General features: G+C 40.1%; 1 protein-coding gene across 1 annotated transcript in view; it reads left to right on the top strand.

Annotated features, from left to right (window-relative positions):
- LOC121481372 overlaps nt 1–19,644 on the top strand; it is a gene marked incomplete at its 5' end in the record, with an annotated part of 103,656 nt that extends 84,012 nt beyond the window's left edge. The window contains 7 exon segments of the mRNA XM_041738669.1: nt 14,084–14,999; nt 18,012–18,111; nt 18,114–18,206; nt 18,209–18,517; nt 18,520–18,654; nt 18,657–18,823; nt 19,342–19,644. Of these exon segments, the coding sequence (XP_041594603.1) occupies nt 14,084–14,999; nt 18,012–18,111; nt 18,114–18,206; nt 18,209–18,517; nt 18,520–18,654; nt 18,657–18,823; nt 19,342–19,644 (2,023 nt within the window).
- Between the last annotated feature and the right edge of the window lie 915 nt (nt 19,645–20,559).

A 20,559-nucleotide genomic window follows, 5' to 3' on the forward strand; every position in this document is an offset into this window, starting at 1 on the left:
CCATATTATCCGGGAAGGTAACTGAAGAGTTACGGCAAAAAAGTAGAACAGCCCCTGTGGTAAAATAACCGAACAAGCTAAAATACATGGCCTATAAATAAATAAGTAAATAAATAAAAAAATAAATAAATTAAAAAATAAATAAATAAATAAATAAATAAAATAAAATAAAATAAAATAAAATAAAATAAAATAAAATAAAATAAAATAAAATAAAATAAAATAAAATGCAGGGCCTCATCATGCAGCCAAGCATTTGATCTCTGATTGTCTGCTCCAATAATGACACCCCTCTTGCAGCCAATAATGGACTGATTACGGGCCAAATTAGAGAGAGTCATGATATAATGGGAAGTGAAAGGGAAGACCCTCTGGCTGAGATAATATCGTGTAATGCCTTCCTATGTGTATAGGCTATATACATATCTATAGTTTGTGGCTGACCACGCACCAATATAAGATTTTAAAAATTGCTGGTACTTTTATGGGAGATCTTATTTTCTTCTTTTGATTGATTTATCTGCATTTACATTTTTTATTATAGTTATAGATTTTCAAAATATATTGAAACTAGAGGTAGAATTAATATCTCATGTCTTTGTTCATCCATCAAACCAAGTGACTTGTTTATACAAAATCTGGAAAGGGCTACATGATACACTAAGATTTCTAATTGTTCGACGGCTAGTGATCCCCATCAGCGTTTTGCTTTGTTTTGTTTTGACCTCAAGCAAAGTTTGGAAAATATTCAGCTATACCTCTTAAGAAATAGAATATTCAACACAGAGGATAACATAGCTCATATTAGCTAGTGGCTTTTGTCTGAAAGGGTTTTCTTAGCTGGGGAGTTGCCAGTGCTGTCGTGCAGGAGTTGTCTGTGATCATCATGGTACCTCAGGGCCCAGGGATCCAGTGATGGCTCACACGGCCCAGGAGGAGGCCTGGAAATGGGAGTTTTAGTGTTGAAGGGATGCTTGGGATTTTAGTTTATGGTTGATTTGTTGTTCAGTATTGTAGTTTATAGATCAATATATTTTACTATAGCAGTAAGTAGATTTATTTGCCTATTTCATAAAATGATGTATACCAGATGTTTATTTTTAATGTGAACATAATTTTGGGATATGTGCATCATAAAAAATACTATAAAACCAGACTGATGAGGTGCTCTGATTAGTTAACCATATTCATAGCCATTTTCATATTGATGAAAGCTTGTTGAAATCTTTGTTTGCTTCTATTTTTCTTCTCAATTAAAAAAATTTGTCACAAAACACCATTTTTAGATAGTTTGAGGCTAACAGTATGAAACAATACGAATCTCAGCTGAAGTATGTGGGTCTTTTTGCCTTTTTTAAAAAATATTTTTTTATTTATTCATGAGAGACACAGAGAGAGAGGCAGAGACACAGGCAGAGGGAGAAGCAGACTCCATGCAGGGAGCCCGACGTGGGACTCGATCCTGGGACCCCGGGGTCACGCCCTGAGCCGAAGGCAGATGCTCAACTGCTGAGCCACCCAGGTGTCCCAGGCCTTTTTGCCTTTGAGTAGCAGGCATTTATTGCCTTCATTAAAGGAAAAAAACAAAACAAAACAAAACACCAAGCAAATAAAGAATTACATGAATTAGGATCATAGAGCTAATGCACAATTATCATATTATTTGTAGATTATATTTTCCATTTCTGGAGCAGGGAATCAAGTGAATTGCTGTTTGCAGTAAGATCCACAAAGTATAAGGAGCTACATAATCAACCCTGCTTTATCAGTATATTAAAATATGCAGGTCTTAGAAAGTATAAGTGGTTTATTTTAGTTCACAGTTTAATTTGTTAATATTTTGGACTTCCTTTCTCATTTACTTTAATCACTGTTTATAAATCTTTGCTTCTTGACTAATGTCAAGAAATGATTTTATGAGACCTCTAGAAATTATGGGAAGAATCTATTTAGAACTGTATATTTTAGGTTGTCCAAATCTTGCCATCTGAGTGATTCCATTCTTCATCAGCATATCTATCCATACATAATAGTTTACTTGCTCTATAATAGTGATTCATTAGAAAAGTGGCTTTCACAGAAGCAGTATTTATTTATACTCCTAAGTACTCTTTCTTTTATTATCATGGTTTTGACACTATTTAAATATCATTTCATTAAACACATTGATATTAAAAACTCGCACTTTCTGCTATGAGTTTTGCATTTATTTTCTAATATACGTGACATCATTTGTTTTACAACAAATATGTCCTGATAGCTTTGTGAGACATTTATAGCGACCAAGAAATATTCCCAAAATATTATATAAACAATAAACATTTCTGATCTATGCTTTTAGTTCTGAAGTACAGAGAATATTCATTTGGTGTGAAACTAAGACCGTCTTTAGCAATGTTTTTTTTTCACCAGTGATCCAACTAGCTACAGATAGATTAGGAATACTTGTATTAATATTAAAGCATATCACATTGCTTTCTTAGAAAATATTATTCTTCATAAAAACATGAAATTCCTCTGTAATATTGGTCCAAGAGATAGTAAATCTTAGAACTGGTTGTGTAAGACTTGGTTAGAGTCTGTATCGTTCTACTACTTGAATGACAAAGCCACTTGCCTGATTTTTTTTTTTTTTGTCTGAGACCCATTCTTCTCAACTTTCTATTATTTTCCCACTTCTTAGATTCTTAAAAAATATTATCAGGAATTATTTCTTTTACTCTAGCCGAGGCTAGACTGCAGCTGTAATCACTCCATGAGATGGCAGGTAAGTTGCATACTTCGGAGTTGAAGATATAAGAGTAAAGAATCATGAAGCCTACGTGGGAAAATGACTGTAGATATTACATTGGATGTAAATGTAAATGAATTTAGCAACTAAAAATATGCGATTAAAACATTAGTTAAGCTCCATTGCATTATTGAAATTTGTATTTTATAAAAGAATGAATCCTATCCAGCAGAGAAGATATTAGTTAGATTATAGTGAGATTTGCACCCATTCGAGGGGGCGCCTGGGTGGCTCAGTTGGTTAAGCATCTGCCTTCAGCTCAGGTCATGATCCCAGGTCGGCTTCTCCCTCTCCCTCTGCTGCCCCCCGTGCTCACCTCTCTCTCATTCTCTTCCTCTCTCTCTCAAATAAATAAAATCTTTAAAGAAAAACTCATTTGAGTAAATATATGAACTGAAGAAAAAATATAGGTGATTCATTTTATTTTAAAAGTATATTGAACCTTATTTTAAGACTCTCATCAATATCTAAATTAATTTCTTGAGAAACCTAAAATTCAGGGATGAAAAATTATTTAAAGAATAAAATTATTTTTTAAAAAAGAATAAAATTCTAACTTCCTTTTGTTGAAAACAAGACTTCAATTTTGAATGGAGATTTTATATTATGTAAAAAATGGTGTCTTAATGGAATATGCCAACATCATGCAGTAGCTTTGATCACTTTCTTTTTTTGAAGAATTTTGTTTATTTATTTGACAGAGAATGAGAGAGTGCAAGCAGGGGGAGCTGCAGTCTGAGGGAGAGGAGCAGAGCAGGGAGCCCCAGGTGGGACTCAACCCCGGGACCCTGAGATCATGACCTGAGCAGTAGGCAGATGCTTAACTGACTGAGCCACTCAGGCACCCCACCTGGTTACCTTCTCTTTGTAACTTTTGGTGCTGAGTAATAAAAAGATATCAAGAATAATTAGACTTCAGTAAACTAAATTAGTAGCAATACAAAATAACATAAAATAAATGCCGACATGCTAGGAAAGCCAAATATTCTGAAACATCACTGGAAGAAATTCTTATTGACTAGAAAATTAGAGGTCAGAAAAATACATCTCAGGGAGGCCATGATAAGCAAAGGGTAAAATGATTGGTTTTCATGAGGAAACGTGCTCATGGTGACATAGGTGTATACATAGCTGAGCCAGGATTCTGAAGTCCATGCTTTACGTGGATGAAAAAGAAAATAGTGCATTAAAATATTCATTTTTTTGCAAAATGGTGGGTGATATACGTAATAGGAGTCTCATTTTCTCATCAGATTTTATTTCTAGATAATCCAGTTTTAGATGTCTCTAAATCCTATGCTACTATGAAAAACATGACAGGAAAGGTGACCTTTATGCCTTAATGGGGAAGAGAATTAAGTGAAAGTAATAGGAAGTTGGAAATGATGGAACATAAGGATGAACTGCGGGACTGTATAGATTTTCTGGATAAAAGGCTCCATTTGGCAGCTCCATTTCACTTTCCAACTAATAAACTCTTGAACTCGGCCACAAGTGGCAATTGTTTTACAAGCAGTTGCTCATAAAATTGCAACAGAGCAACTGACATTCGGATCATACGAGGACGGTAAAGTTAATTAATGCACGGCCGCGGTGGTTTCGTTTGATAGCACTAATAAAATAATAAGACAGTAATGAAATCGGCTCAACTGGTCAGCACCAGGCTGGTTGCTTTGTTCTCTTCTCTTAACCAAATCATGCAACTGCCCCTTCCTTCCTTCTCATATGATCCCTGCTTTCCCCAGAGGAGCAGGACACTTTCTTGGGTGTTACGGAATCTGAGCTTCCCAGATTTTCTGAGACCCCAAATAAAGGCCTTTGTTATCCTTCAGTTTTACCTCATTTTCTTGGGTGACAACACAAATATGCAAAGATTCTAGAAAAGAAAAAAAAAATTCTAGAAAAGAGATGGGAATATTTATCAGAAATAAATTTAAATTATTCTTTATTTTTTTAAAATTATTCTTTATTGTGACAAAATCTAAGAACACATGGGGAAAGTTTGGCTCATTGAGAGAAAATATGAACATTTTTGCTTTGGAAAACAATTGGAAAATAAATGGTCTACAGGAAAGATAAAAAATGTGAAGCATACGATGCCAACAAACTCAGAGTTTGTTGGTTAACAAAGTTAAAAAGTTGCTTCACTCAACATGTATGTTTAAAAAATACAAAGAATCTTTGCAGAATAATGACAGTTTGTCACTAGAATAATTAATAATGTAAAGAAAAAAGTGTTCTAGGATAGGCCCCAGCTGAATTTCACTAAACTCTGTGACTCCAATCGAAAGAAAAGTCACTAACAGAAATTTAATCTGCTCCTAATAACATAAGAACAAGATGGGGAAAACCAATGGAGGATAAAAGGTAGAGGCTTAATGAAATAAAAAGATGGAATTAAAGTGACTAAGGATATTCAGGAGGATTTTTGGGTCACGTGCCACTAGAGGAAGTGTGAGAGTAAAGCTAAGAAAGTCACTGTATGGACAGCGCATGATCTTGACCGAGATGTTAAATCGTAGGAAACACTTTTTTTTTAAAGCTGATATTTAAAGTGTAAAGAGTATTCAAGGGCACGTCTGGCAAGCCCCTGGTTAGGGCAGAGCTGTTCGCTGGCTTTAAAGGCTTCCTTTCCACTTACTCTTATTTGAAAGATCCAGAGTGTGCGGCGGCATCCGGTTCCTCTCTCCTGTCCACGGGAGCAGCGCAAAGAAATCCCCCAGGTGCTCAGAAGGCTCAAAGGGACAGGCCGCGCTCACTTAACACATTACCTTAGAGTAAGGAGAACCGTTGCGATGCCAGCTTGCGAGAAAGCACTGAGAAGACTGTCAGGCACACCACACCTGGCACACACCTGGCACCACACCTGGCACACCACACCTGGCACACCACACCTGGCACACCACACCACGTGCACACCACACCTGGCACAAAACGACACCTGGCACACACCTGGCACACCACACCGTGCACACCACACCTGGCACACCACACCTGGCACACCACACGGCACACCACACCTGGCACACACCTGGCACACCACACCTGGCACACCACACCTGGCACACCACACCTGGCACACACCTGGCACACCACACCTGGCACACCACACCTGCACACCACACCTGGCACACACCTGGCACACCACACCTGGCACACCACACCTGGCACACACCTGGCACACCACACCACGTGCACACCACACCTGGCACACACTTCACACCTGGCACACCACACCTGGCACACCACACCTGGCACACACCTGCACACACACCTGACACCACGCACACCACACCACCACACCTGGACACACCCACCACGTGCACACACCCTGGCACACCACACCACGTGCACACCACACCTGGCACACACCTGGCACACCACACCACGTGCACACCCGCACACACAGGCCGCACACACAGAGCGCACCAGCCCGTTCTGCGTTCATGGAGAGGAGAACAGTTCTATACACAGAGCACAGAATGGAGGTGTTTAAGGCATCCTGCTTCGAGGCCTTGAGTTTGTGCAGCAAAGTTTCTCTCAACATTCTTTTTCTTCTTTGTGCAGCCCACTTTCCTAAGGGGATGTTTGCTTACAAAAATGAAAACTATCTGGATGGAGTATTATAGAACAGTCTGGCAGGTAAGTGGTTGTTGATGTTTTTGCTTAGTAGCCCAAAGACTCAGAGAAAATGGGCTGAACTATAGATGAACACCTGGAAAAGACTTTCTAACCCACTTGAATCTATGAATCCCAATCTCCTTCTTAAGAATTTAGGAAACGTGGGTATTGGGATCTCAGTGGTAGAGGCAGATGTATTTTTCTACATGACTTCCAAATGCTCTAGAATAGAAATATTTATTTATTTATTTATTTATTTATTTATTTATTTATTTATTTTTTAAGTATGAAGTTGAATATTTATTTTGAAAGAGAAGGAAATCTCAACAAATGACAAATTAAAAAATAGTACCACAAACATCATAAAATTCAGAAAATGCCATTATTCTTATTAACAGCCTGATAGATCTCTGTAATACATTCTCCCCATCATTTTTTAGCTGCATACTCATTGATATTTCTTATATGACATTGGTTTTGTTACATTATTTACAATAGAATAGAAAATTCAATCTTTCATTTTCTATTGGTGAATGAATATTGTTTTAGTATTAAACACTTTAAACATTTTGATTGGTTTTCATTGGTATTGGAAATGTCAGGTGAATTTTTAAGACTATCGACAAATTTTGAAAACCTCTCTCAAATTCACTATTATGTGAATTTTAAGATTTCAGAACATTTAAAGTTTTCTTTTTTAATAATAAATTTATTTTTTATTGGAGTTCAATTTGCCAACATACAGAATAACACCCAGTGCTCATCCCGTCAAGTGCCCACCTCAGTGCCCGCCACCCAGTCACCCCCACCCCCCACCGTCCTCCCCTTCCACCACCCCCAGTTCATTTCCCAGAGTAGAAATATTTAGATCTAATGTTTTTCAGGGTACTCTATACACATTACCTCCATCATGTTTCCAGATTACCAGCAGCTGATAAATTAAGCAAGCAAAAGACATACTAAATGTAAGAAATTAGACATTGCACATGGGTTCACAAAAGAAATATGGGCAAAAATTAGCACTCAATCTAAATAAGCACATTTTCCAAATATGTGTGCTTAGGCCTTCAAGGCATAGATTTACATCACAGGGGAGATCTGAGAACAAGAATTGCCTTTCCCCAAATTACCTTTTTCTGGACATCCTGCTTATTTCCAAACTCACTTTACTCCCATTTTTGTGACACTCAAGCTAAGCAATTTGTATAATGCTTGGCCAAGAATTATTACGTTTTGGCAAATTTCCCAATGATTGTTCTTTAAATTGATCCTCTAAGTTTTCAACCTAAACAGATGCTTCACAACTAGTGATAATCTTTGACCTTATAATCTGTAAATAATCCCTTCAAAGACTTGTGTGTGTGTGTGTGTGTGTGTGTGTATCTTTTGCTCTCCATTTCTCTTCCTTCTCTCTCTCTCTCTCTCTCTCTCCTGGACATTTGTCAGCTCTAGCTCTCATGCGATTACTATACTGTGGCCTACCGTATATATCAGCATGTCAGGGTAGTTAAGGAAACACAGGCTTGAATGCTTGAATTCAAGTGTTGGTTACATCACCATCTGTGTGACCCTGGCCAACTCATGAAAACCCTGTCTGTCTGTTTTCCCACTTGTAAAATGAAGGTAATGACTGTATAGGTGTCATAAGTATGACAACGATGGTTAGAGAAAGTTGTCTTTGTCAGAGGATACATGTCCTTTTATAGTGATTAACTAATGCAAGAAATTGCCTGTTCACAGATGACTGAATAGAGCAGAGGCCATAAAAGAGCATGTCCTCTTGACAGAGCTACATTTCCTGGCTCTCAAGGCATTTTAACAATAGCAGCTTCCTGCATGTGATGAAGGAAATGGATCCTATTAGATTTTTTTTTTTTAAGAGAGAGAACTCATGAGTGGTGGGGCAGAGGCAGATGGAGAGGGAGAGGAATAATATTTTTTTTTAGATTTTACTTACTTATTTATGAGAGACACAGGGAGAGAGAGGCAGAGGCACAGGCAGAGGAAGAAGCGGGCTCCACGCAGGGACTCCATCCTGGGTCTCCAGGATCATGACCTGAGCTGAAGTCAAAAGTCAGATGCTTAACTGAGCCACTCAGGTGCCCCCTATTAGATCTTTCAAAAACCTCACCTCCCTCTTATTCTCCAAGATAACTTACATACTCCTGGACTCTGGTAATTGCTTTAGATACTGGATTTGTGTTTATCTGCTCATAATTTGCAAGAAACTGATATAAAACCTCAGTACTTTCCTTATTCTTCTTTGAGAGACTAATGAAACAAAATTCATTGACTTTGGGATTCTGAGCTGTAGTTGGACCTAGTCTGAAGATAATTAGCTCTATCCCAACAATAACAAAGCCCTTATAGAGTCATTGTGAGTTTGGTATATAACACGAATGACCAGGTCCCTGACATCTATTGATCAGACAGTAAATTTTAGCCATTGATATAATTAAAATAATAATTATCTTTTATATTGAATGTCACTAGAATTTTTGTTCTTTCGTTCTGAGATTCTAATCCCTTAAATGACGGCCATAGTCATACATTTTTAAAGCAAATCACAAAACCTCAGTTAAACACTCATGTCTGACTCAGAGTAAAAAGACTGTCACTTATTGAATGATTTCCAAATGATAAGCAATTTACTTAGCAGTTTAAATATTCAATATTATCATCAAAAGCATGTTGAGAGCCAGGTACTGTATTAGTTTGCTAGCTGCCACAGCAAAGTATGGCTGAATGAAATAACAGAAATTTATTTTCTCATAGTCGTGGAAGCCCAAGATCAAGGTATTGGCTGGGGTGGTTTTTCTGAAGTCTCTCTCCTTGGCTTGTGGATAACCATCTTGTGTCTGAGTCTTCACATGGTCTTCCTCTAGTGCGTCTGTGTCTTAACTCCTTTCTTATAAGGATACCAGCTATTTTGGATTTGGGCCCACACAACGCGACCTGCAAATGTAGTCACATTCTGAGGCCTTGAGGGGTAATACTTGAGCATACGCATTTTGAGACGACACAATTCAGCCCAGAATAGGTGGTATAATTTCCATTTTACAAACAAGAAAGCTAAGTAACAGAGTCAATATCGTTCTCAAAACCACTTAGTAAGTGAATTGAAGAACTGATATTTAATTCTGCGTGCCTCCGATTTCAAATTTCAGATGCTTTCTCACTATCTCTCCATCAAAGTAACTAGATGGTATTTTGTCCACTGGGGATGTTTAAGTACCGGGCCTTGGGTATTATGACTCCACATTTCATGTAAATGTATTTACCAATACTGCTAGCTTCTCATCAAACGGTTCTCTCTCCTGAGTACAGGCTAGTCTACATTTCACGAAATCCTATAATTGAGTCTGCCTAATGGAATGTGGCTGAAATTGGTATTAGAACTTTTGGGCTAGCCCTATAACCATCACACACATAAACATGTTCTGTTATCTCGGTCTGCTGGCATTGGACGTCATGTGTTGACACTGGCAGGGCCCCTGTCAACATGGGCATCTGAACGACTGCACAGATCAGAGTCCTTTCCTTGCTACTCATGAAACTTTATGGGAATGAGCAAGAAACCAGTGAATTACACCACTGAAATATCAGGATTTATCTATTCCAATATACAGATTTAACTTAACTAAGACAAATGAGTTATGTGGGTCACAAATTGCCTCAAGAAAAATTAAGAACCCTGGAAATCATAAGACATTTCAGTTAGGATCTAGGTTGCAGAAATCTAGGAACTGGTAAAAGCTTGGTATCGTGTTGCATTCAGCAGAGGGTGCTATAGACTTGGGAATTCTTGGGTTTTGCAAATGTTACTTTGCTCTCTGGGTTTGAAAATAGAAACATAAGCATGGACACTGAGGAATTCATAAAACTTTTGTTTCTGTTTGAATAATTCAATACCACCTGGTTCAGAACAAATTAGGAGCCTCCAGGCACTTTGCTGACCATAGTGTTTAAAAGCAGGATTGTTCACTAGATAGATGACCCACATTTATAATAATTATTTCACTAAATTTGTAAGCAAAATTAAAATCTCAATTTTCCTCGAATCTTCAAATATACAGTTGTTCTTTTTCATTTACCAGGGCTCCAATGCTTTGCTTTTAATCCCAGATCTTTTTAAAATTTTATTTGCTTTGTTCTGTCATAAATATTATCCCTTACAAGATATAATATATGCATTTGATATCATGAGGAGCAGGAAATAAATATATAAAATCATTTTTACTCTTAACATTGAGATATGAAAACATTACAACATCAGAGGAAGGAAGGAGATGATCAGAGAGATGAAAGGTGGTTTAGAGATGCCAATAATGGTATCAGGATTTCTTCATCTCAAGGAGGAAAAAGAAGTTGAAGTGCTCTGAATAAAAGATATAAAAAAGACCTCACCTACAATTTTCAGTAAGATAAGATTTTCCTATCAGTGGAAAAAACCTAAATATATGTAGCACATATATTTGTTTTCTTAGTAATAAATTTCAGTTTAGCATTTTTATGTTCTTGTAAGGATTTTATATAAAAATTCACTATTTCTTTTATAAAATTAATAATGTTATACAAATCTATTAAATGCAATGACACTTATTAATTAATTTGGAATTGTTATTGTCCTTAGTATCACTTTTTCCATATAGGAATTAAATTAACCAAATATGATCAAATTAACCAAATATGATTAAGCATATAGGTTTTTGAAGAGCAATTCTCAAAGGTACCTAAAATTACTAACGATGTGGTTTTCTATTTTAGCTATTAGAAATTGTTGATTGTCACCTACAGTGTTGGTGCATAGTAAAGGTCCATGTGCTAATTCTAGGTACAGTGACAGTATTTTTTCCCACAAGTAAAATTAAAATAGCATCTTCAATAGGTATATGGTATATGACCTGGCATCAGAAGTAGTTATTTAAGGGGCACTTGGGTGCCTAAGTCAGTTAAGTGTCTGCATTTGGCTCAGGTCATGACCCTGAGGTCCTGGGATGGAGCCCTCCACTGGGCACCCTATTTTGTGGGGAGTGTGCTTCTTCCTCTCCCTCTGACCCTCCACCCTGCTCGTGCTCAGGCTGGTTCCTTCTCTCTCTGAAACAAACAGACAAACAAACAAACAAATAAAAGAAATCATTATTTCACTTCCAGCAAAGACAGAGTAATAGGAACTAGATTTTTCCTCCCACTTAAAATAACCAAAGGAAAAGAGAAGAAAAAAAAAGTAAGAAATAAAAATATTTGAAATTAAGGTTTTTAAGTCTTTGCACATTGGGTAACTACACAGTCATCCCTAAGAGAGAGGAAACAAGCTAGGCTCTATGCCTATCAGACTTTCCAGGCAGTGGCACCTCCCTGAGTTGAGAAGACATTGCTGGGGCTCCAGGAGATTAAGGCCAATAGGGTTGGCGAGATAGAATGTCAGAGAGGGAGCTGCATGAATAAAGGTCATAAAGATCTGAAGAATATCCAGTCCCGTATGCCTCTGAGTACTTGGCAACAATGCAGAAATGGAAACCACCGGAGAAGAGAGAAAGATACATTGGAAAAGATTAAAGTAACAGTGCCTGACACTGATAAAGGGCAAGGAATAATGCCTAGTCTATCAGCCAGATGGGAAGAAAATCTCATAATTCATGGAACATTGGGTAAAAGTATCCAGAATTGTCCTGCCTCAACAGTGGAGAAGAATTAGCCTTAGAATAAATATGGCTCTGGTCTTGTCTAACACATGTTAAAAGGAAGATGCAAAGGATGAAACTATTTCCAGGTAGCTAAACTGGGACTCAGAACAAAACAGAAAATTTACAGAATAAAAATATTGTACCCAACAAGGTAAAATACATATATGGCATATGGCATTAAATCAAAGTTTGCCAGGCATTCAAAAATGGAAGAAATATTACCCAAAATGATGAGAAAAATTAGCTAAAACTAAAGCAAAAGTGACATATGTATTAGAATTAGCTTATTGTAATATTAAAATTGTTATATCTGCCCTTCATATGTTCAAAAAGTAAGGTAGAAACAATAAATATATCACAAAGGACAAGTTGATCTAGAAATGAAAACTACAATGTATTACATGAAAAGAGAGCTGGGTGGAATTAGATATTAGTAGAATAGATGTTGCAAAACATTAGTAAACCTGAAGAAAAAGCAAGGAAATCTGTCCAAAATGAAACAGAAAGGATAAACAATTAACATTTGAAAGGGTCTAAAGAATTGTGCTGTGATCAAAGTCCTTGGAAGAACAAAGAGCACAAGAACCTTATGAAGACATAATAGCTCCCTTATTTTTTCATATTTGATGAAAACAACAAATCTGCAGATCTAAGAAGCTCCTAAATATCAAATACAAGAAACATAAAGACGACTGTACCAAGGCATAACAATATCAAACTGCTCAGAAATAGGAATAAAGAGAAAAACTTAAAAGCAGTAAGAGGAAGAAAGACATGTTATGTACATAGAAACAGAGTTAAGAATGTCAGCACAGTTTCCATCAAAAGAAAGAAAGAGAAAGAAAGAAAGAAAGAAAGAAAGAAAGAAAGAAAGAAAGAAAGAAAACAGTGAAACAATGTCTTTAAAATACTAACAAAACATGAAGAAATCAACAAAGCAAAATAGATTTTATATCCAGGAAAATTATCTTTCACAAACAAAGGGAACAAAGACTTTTGGACGTATAAAAACTGAAATAATTCATCATGGGCAGGTCTAAAATACATGAAATATTGAAATAAAAATGGTACCAAATGGAAATATGAATCTATAAAAACAGAGTAAAGAACACCAGACATAAAAAAAGAACACCAGACAGGGAAATATGGTAACTTATGTAAGAATTTTTCTTATTATGTAAATTTCTTCAAAGATATCTAACTGCTGAAAATATAATATTAAGAAAATGGAACTTGTAACATATGCATAAGTAAAAGGTATGACAAGAATAGCATAAACCTGTAAGTTAAAAATATTGACCGCATTATTGTAAAGCACTTATCTTTATCCATTCATCTGTCGATGGACACCGAGGCTCCTTCCACAGTTTGGCTGTTGTGGCCATTGCTGCTAGAAACATCGGGGTGCAGGTGTCTCGGCGTTTCACTGCATCTGAGTCTTTGGGGTAAATCCCCAGCAGGGCAATTGCTGGGTCGTAGGGCAGGTCTATTTTTAACTCTTTGAGGAACCTCCACACAGTTTTCCAGAGTGGCTGCACCAGTTCACATTCCCACCAACAGTGTAAGAGGGTTCCCCTTTCTCCGCATCCTCTCCAACATTTGTGGTTTCCTGCCTTGTTAATTTTCCCCATTCTCACTGGTCTGAGGTGGGATCTCATTGTGGTTTTGATTTGTATTTCCCTGATGGCAAGTGATGCAGAGCATTTTCTCATGTGCGTGTTGGCCATGTCCATGTCTTCCTCTGTGAGATTTCTCTTCATGTCTTTTGCCCATTTCATGATTGGATTGTTTGTTTCTTTGGTGTTGAGTTTAATAAGTTCTTTATAGATCTTGGAAACTAGCCCTTTATCTGATACGTCATTTGCAACTATCTTCTCCCATTCTGTAGGTTGACTTTCAGTTTTGTTGACTGTATCCTTTGCTGTGCAAAAGCTTCTTATCTTGATGAAGTCCCAATAGTTCATTTTTGCTTTTGTTTCTTTTGCCTTCTCTCCCTCTTCGCCGATGACATGATACTCTACCTAGAAACCCCAAAAGCCTCCACCCCAATATTGCTAGAACTCATACAGCAATTTGGCAGCGTGGCAGGATACAAAATCAATGCCCAGAAGTCAGTGGCATTACTAGACACTAACAATGAGACTGAAGAAAGAGAAATTAAGGAGTCAATCCCATTTACAATTGCACCCAAAAGCATAAGATACCTAGGAAGAAACCTAACCAAAGAGGTAAAGGATCTATACCCTAAAAACTATACAACACTTTGGAAAGAAATGGAGGAAGACACAAAGAGATGGAAAGATATTCCATGCTCATGGATTGGCAGAATTAATATTGTGAAAATGTCAATGCTACCCAGGGCAATTTACACGTTTAATGCAATCCCTATCAAAATACCATGGACTTTCTTCAGAGAGTTAGAACAAATTATTTGAAGATTTGTGTGGAATCAGAAAAGACCCCGAATAGCCAGGGGAATTTTAAAAAAGAAAACCATAGCTGGGGGCATCACAATGCCAGATTTCAGGTTGTACTACAAAGCTGTGGTCATCAGGACGGTGTGGTCCTGGCACAAAAACAGACACATAGATCAATGGAACAGAATAGAGAACCCAGAAGTGGACCCTCAACTTTATGGTCAACTAATATTCGATAAAGGAGGAAAGACTATCCACTGGAAGAAAGACAGTCTCTTCAATAAATGGTGCTGGGAACATTGGACATCCACATGCAGAAGAATGAAACTGGACCACTCTCTTGCACCAGACACAAAGATAAACTCAAAATGGATGAAAGATCTAAATGTGAGACAAGATTCCATCAAACTCCTAGAGGAGAACACAGGCAACACCCTTTTTGAACTCGGCCACAGCAACTTCTTGCAAGATACATCCACGAAGGCAAATGATACATACACTTCTATTGAAAGGCAGAGAAAAATTGGGCAAGAAAACCAAGAACCAAATCTTAAGATCTAAGTCTTAGGATAACTAAAAGAGAAAAAAGACGATCAAGCTCATTAGTCATTATGGAAATACAACTTAAAATCACAATAAGATTCGACTATACACATATTTAAATGTCTAAAATTTTAAAAGTTAAGTATAGTATGTGTTGGTTACAATGTGGAAGAAAACCCAGCCCTGGTGAGTATTTAAATTAGTACAAACAAGGACTTTGGGAAACTGCTTTACTGTTTCTCTAGAAGTTAAATATATCCCCAGCATATATCTGAACAATTTTACACTGTGGAATTTATCTAAAAGAAAAGGAAATTATATCAATAGAACAATAGAAAGACATGTATGTGAGTAAACATAATTGCTTTGTTGGCAATAATTAAAATCTAGAAACAACTCAATCATTCACAGAGGAAAGGATGAACTGTGATACACTCATACTAAGAAATATTACACAGAAATAAAAAAAAATGTGAACTAATATTTTGTTGAGAATTTTTGCACCTAAGTTATAATACATGGATCTACAGTTTTCCTGTTTTTTTTTGTTGTTGTTGTTTATTTATTTATTTTTATTTTTATTTATTTATTTTTTTGGCTCTACGGTATTATTATCCTCATAAAATTAGGATGGAAGTGTCCCATTCTCTTCTATTTTCCAGAAGACATTGTATAAATTAGTGTTAATTATTCTTTAAATATTTGGCATAATTCTCTAGTACAACCATCTGGGCTTGGAGATTTCTTTTTTGGAAAATTTTCTATTACAACTTTTATTTCTTTGATGGCTTTAGAAACATAAAATTATCTATTTTACTTTGGTTGAGTTTGGCTGGCTGGTGGTTTGTGGTGTTTGGGAAATTGATCCATTTCTTATAAGTTTTCAGGTCTGTGAGGTGACAGTACAAGGATAAAGAGATATTCCACATTATTAGCCCTTATGAAAATGCAAATTAAAACTACAATGGGATTATCACTGCACAGCTTTCAGGATGACTGAAATAGAAAATACCTGTAACACTAAATGATGGTGAGGATGCAGGAAAACAAAATAATGGAAGTTGGTTTTACAATAAAGGAAAAGGTATATCCCGGGCAAAAACAACTTCATATATAAAAACCTGAAAAAAAAAAAAAAAAAAACCTGAAATGGGACAGAACATAGCATGTGTGACACACAGAGAAAAGGCAGGGAAGAATGACGGAAAGAAAAATTTCCTGAGATGATGCTCGAATAATAATAAGTGAAGCCTAAATCGTGCACAGCCAGGCACTATTCTGGGGACTTTAAGGACACCAGGCAGTGCTTAGAACGGTTCGGTCAGGGAAATTATAACCATAAATTTGAATATTATTATGCATTGTTCTTCATGCATTACATATTGCACATGTTTTTACATATATTTTGCATATACACGTGTACATTAGGGTAGGGGTATACCGTTGCGTTACTAGATTATATCTTATTCAATATGTGTATTTCGGCAATTATGTTAAAAAAGAGTCATGGGTGACAAGAGAGGACACGCGGGTAACGGTTGAGACGATGCTGAAATGGCCCAGGTGGAAATGATGGCAGCTAAGTCTAGGGTGATGATAATTTGGGGAAGGAAATAAACCTAAAAGGGGGAGCATATTTGATGAATGACATTTCATAACTGCATTAATAGTGGTGGAGGTTATTCTGGGGGCTAAGGAGGATCCTGGGAATTGAGGAGACTGAGGCAGAGGAGAAAGACCCATTGCAACGGGAGGGTGAAGAGTTTGGGGCACAGCACCCGAGCTGCCACTTTGAATTCAAGCGAAGAGGCTGAGCTGGGAGATGGACAAGTCTGGACTTTAAAAAATTGTTTAGGGAGAAGCCTAAGGAAATTCAAGATTAATGACTGATCAGAAGTAAAGAGATAGCTGTAGCCATTGAACATCCTCCAGTGTTGGACACGCCATGAGAACATGCATAGGCGCTTCTGGAATTTTGTTAGATATTGCAAAATTGTTCTCCGTATGGGGCTGTGTCATCCCGAGCCCCCACGGACATTGTGTGACAACGACGGCTTCCCCACGGCCCCGTCCCTGAGCACGCTGGCAAGGCCTGGGATCTCCACCAGCATCTTCGGTGAAACACGACATCCTGGGCGCTGCAGTTTCCGTTGATCTCACCGTGAGCTACGGGGAGCATCTCGGCGTATGTTTGAGTGGCATCGAGTAATCCTGTCTTGTGCGACGTCTGTTCATGACCCGTGTCTGTTATTCTGTTGGGCGGCTGCCGGGTCGAAGCCTATAGCTGCAGCTTTGGCATTGGGCAAGGGGTAGGGCCCGGAGGACTACGAGGTCATGTTCAGGAAGGGCTACTCTGCCTTAGAGATGCTACTGATAGAAATAGGGACTTTGCTTATTTTAAAGATTTCATTTTTTTATTCATGAGAGACAGAGAGAGAAAGAGAGGCAGAGACACAGGCAGGGGGGAAGCAGGCTTCATGCAGGGAGCCCGATGTGGGACTCGATCGCGGGACCCTGGGGTCACGCCCTGGGATGAAGACAGACGCTCAACCATGGAGCGCCCCAGGCTGCCCCAGAAATAGGGGCCTTACAAGTGATTCTGATGAGGTGACAGATGAAAAGGAGGAACGTGTTATTGGAAACCAGAGGAAAGGTGACCCTTGTTGTAAAGTGGCAAAGAACTTGGCTAGTGTTTTGTGGAAGGTACAGCTTGTGAGAGACGAACTTAGATGCCCAGCAGAAGAGATTTCTAGGTGATGCGTTAAAAATATGTCATCCACATGCAGAAGAATGAAACTGGACCACTCTCTTGCACCAGACACAGAGATACACTCAAAATGGATGAAAGATCTAAATGTGAGACAAGATTCCATCAAAATCCTAGAGGAGAACACAGGCAACACCTTTTTTGAACTCGGCCACAGCAACTTCTTGCAAGATACATCCATGAAGGCAAAAGAAACAAAAGCAAACATGAACTATTGGGATGTAATCAGGATAAGAAGCTTCTGCACAGCAGAAGAAACAGTCCACAAAACTACAAGACAACCTACAGATGGGAGAAGAGATTTGCAAATGACCTGTCAGATAAAGGGCTAGTTTCCAAGATCTATAAAGAACTTATTAAACTCAACAGCCAAGAAACAAACCATCTATGAAACAGGCAAAAGACATGAAGAGAAATCTCACAGAGGAAGACATGGACATGGCCAACACGCACATGAGAAAATGCTCCGCATCACTGGCCATCAGGGAAATACAAATCCAAACCACAATGAGATCCCACCTCACACCAGTGAGAATGGGGAAAATTAACAAGGCAGGAAACCACAAATGTTGGAGAGGATGTGGAGAAAGGGGAACCCTCCTGCACTGTTGGTGGGAATGTGACCTGGGGCAGCCACTCTGGAAAACTGTGTGGAGGTTCCTCAAAGAGTTAAAAATAGACCTGCCCTACGACTAGCAATTGCACTGCTGGGGATTTACCCCAAAGACACAGATGCAGGGAAACGCCGGGACACCTGCACCCCGATGTCTCTAGCAGCAATGTCCACAGTAGCTGAAATATGGAAGGAGCCTCAGTGTCCATGGACAGATGATGGACAGAGAAGCTGGGGTCTGTGTCTACAGGGGGATATTCCTCAGCCATTAGAAACGACAAATACCCACCCTTTGCTTCAACGTGGAGGAACCTGGAGGGTATTATGCTGAGTGAAGTAAGTCAGTCGGAGAAGGACAAACATTATATGGTCTCATTCATTGGGGGAATATATAAAATAGTGAAAGGGAATAAAGGGGAAAGGAGAAAAAAATAAGTGGGAAATATCAGAGACGGAGACAGAACATGAAGACTCCTAACTCTGGGAAACGAACTAGGGGGGTGGAAGGGGAGGAGGGTGGGGGGTGGGGGTGACTAGGTGACGGGCACTGAGGGGGGCACTTGACGGGATGAGCACTGGGTGTTATGCTCTATGTTGGCAAATGGAGCACCAATAAAAAATAAATTTATCAAAAAAATACGTCTTCCTTGCTGCTTATAATGAGACGGCAGAGAATTTAGAAAAATTGAAGAAACTGCAAAGCAAAGCAAAACAACCCGGACTAGACCTGAAGATTTGGAAAATGGTCGGGTTATCCCTGAGGCCAGACCAACAACAACGACAACAACAAAGAGGAGGTATTTTCTGGAGACAAGCCCAAGTGTGGGGCTAGAAAACCATTTGATCCAGAGGTTCTGTGGGTGTGTTGAGGGCCCTGGTGAGCCACCTCGGCGGAACCTAAGGGGAGACTCGGGCTACCCTGCGGGAGCCCCGCGGCGTGGAGCGAGGGGAACAGCGACAAGGTGCGCAGCGAGGCCTTGTCTTCTGGCGTCCGAGGGGCCGCACAGACGGGGCCGGGCAGCTGCACCCTGTGTCATTCTTTAAGAGAAGAGAAGAAAGACCGAGAAGGCTGTGCCGAGGTCGGCCCGGGCCCGCGGTGCAGGCCTCGTCCCCCTCAGCCGCAGAGCACGAGCCCCGCGGTCGTCCTAAGGGACCAGCCCCGGGGACAAGAGGATCATTCTCCAGGTTCACGATTTAGAATCTAAGGGACTTGGCCTCGCTAAGGTTTTAGGTCTGCTTGGGCCCCACCATTCCTCGCTTCATCCCAATTCCTCTGTCTTAAAACGTGGGTGTCTGGCGTGTCTGGCCTACGCCTGTCCCGACCTGGGGCCTAGAGGCCCGTGACGCGTGTGGTGTCGCAGATTGACAGCCTGAGAGGAGCTTAGCCTCGGGCTCCCCCGCCCCACAGCGCCCGTCAGCCCACAGCCTGGCTGCTCCCGGGCCGGAGGCCGCAGTGAGGGCCCTGAGGGCTGCCGTCCGGGGTGCAGAGCAGGGCAGAGGGGCTGAACTGTCCCCCCAAATTCACACACTGGGACCCCACCCCGTGCACCGCAGGACACGGCTTCCCGTGGAGATGGGGGCCTTCAGCAGGAGTGAGGCTGGGGGGCCGGCCGCGAGCCCCGGGCCAGCACGACTGCTGCTCTCCACGTGGAGGGGGCCGGGAGGACAGGCCCAGGAGCCACGAGGACAGGCCCAGGAGCCACGAGGACAGGCCCAGGAGCCACGAGGACAGGCCCAGGAGCCACGAGGACAGGCCCAGGAGCCACGAGGACAGGCCTCAGGAGCCACGAGGACAGGCCCAGGAGCCACGAGTCCGCCCGCACGTCCCTCCCGGGGTGCAACCCCCCGCTCCCCCCGGCTGTGGCGCTTGTTAGGGCCGTGGGAGGCCGACACCCAGGGCCTGAGCCCTGCTCCCCCGCAAGGCCGCAGGCCTGAGCACACGTCACACGGCCACACGGGCCTTCGTCCCGGCCGGTGGGACCCGGGGTCGGCCGCGCCAGCGCTCGGCGTGAACGTTATGAGTAAAGAGGCAGGTGAGTCTCTAAGACATTAAAGTGAACAAAGGTGGGCCGAGCTGACCCGCTGGCCCCAAAGCGATTCAAGGTCCCCGGCGGCCAGCT

This window comes from Vulpes lagopus, chromosome 23 (genome assembly GCF_018345385.1).
Source record: "Vulpes lagopus strain Blue_001 chromosome 23, ASM1834538v1, whole genome shotgun sequence".
Classification (NCBI taxonomy): domain Eukaryota; kingdom Metazoa; phylum Chordata; class Mammalia; order Carnivora; family Canidae; genus Vulpes; species Vulpes lagopus.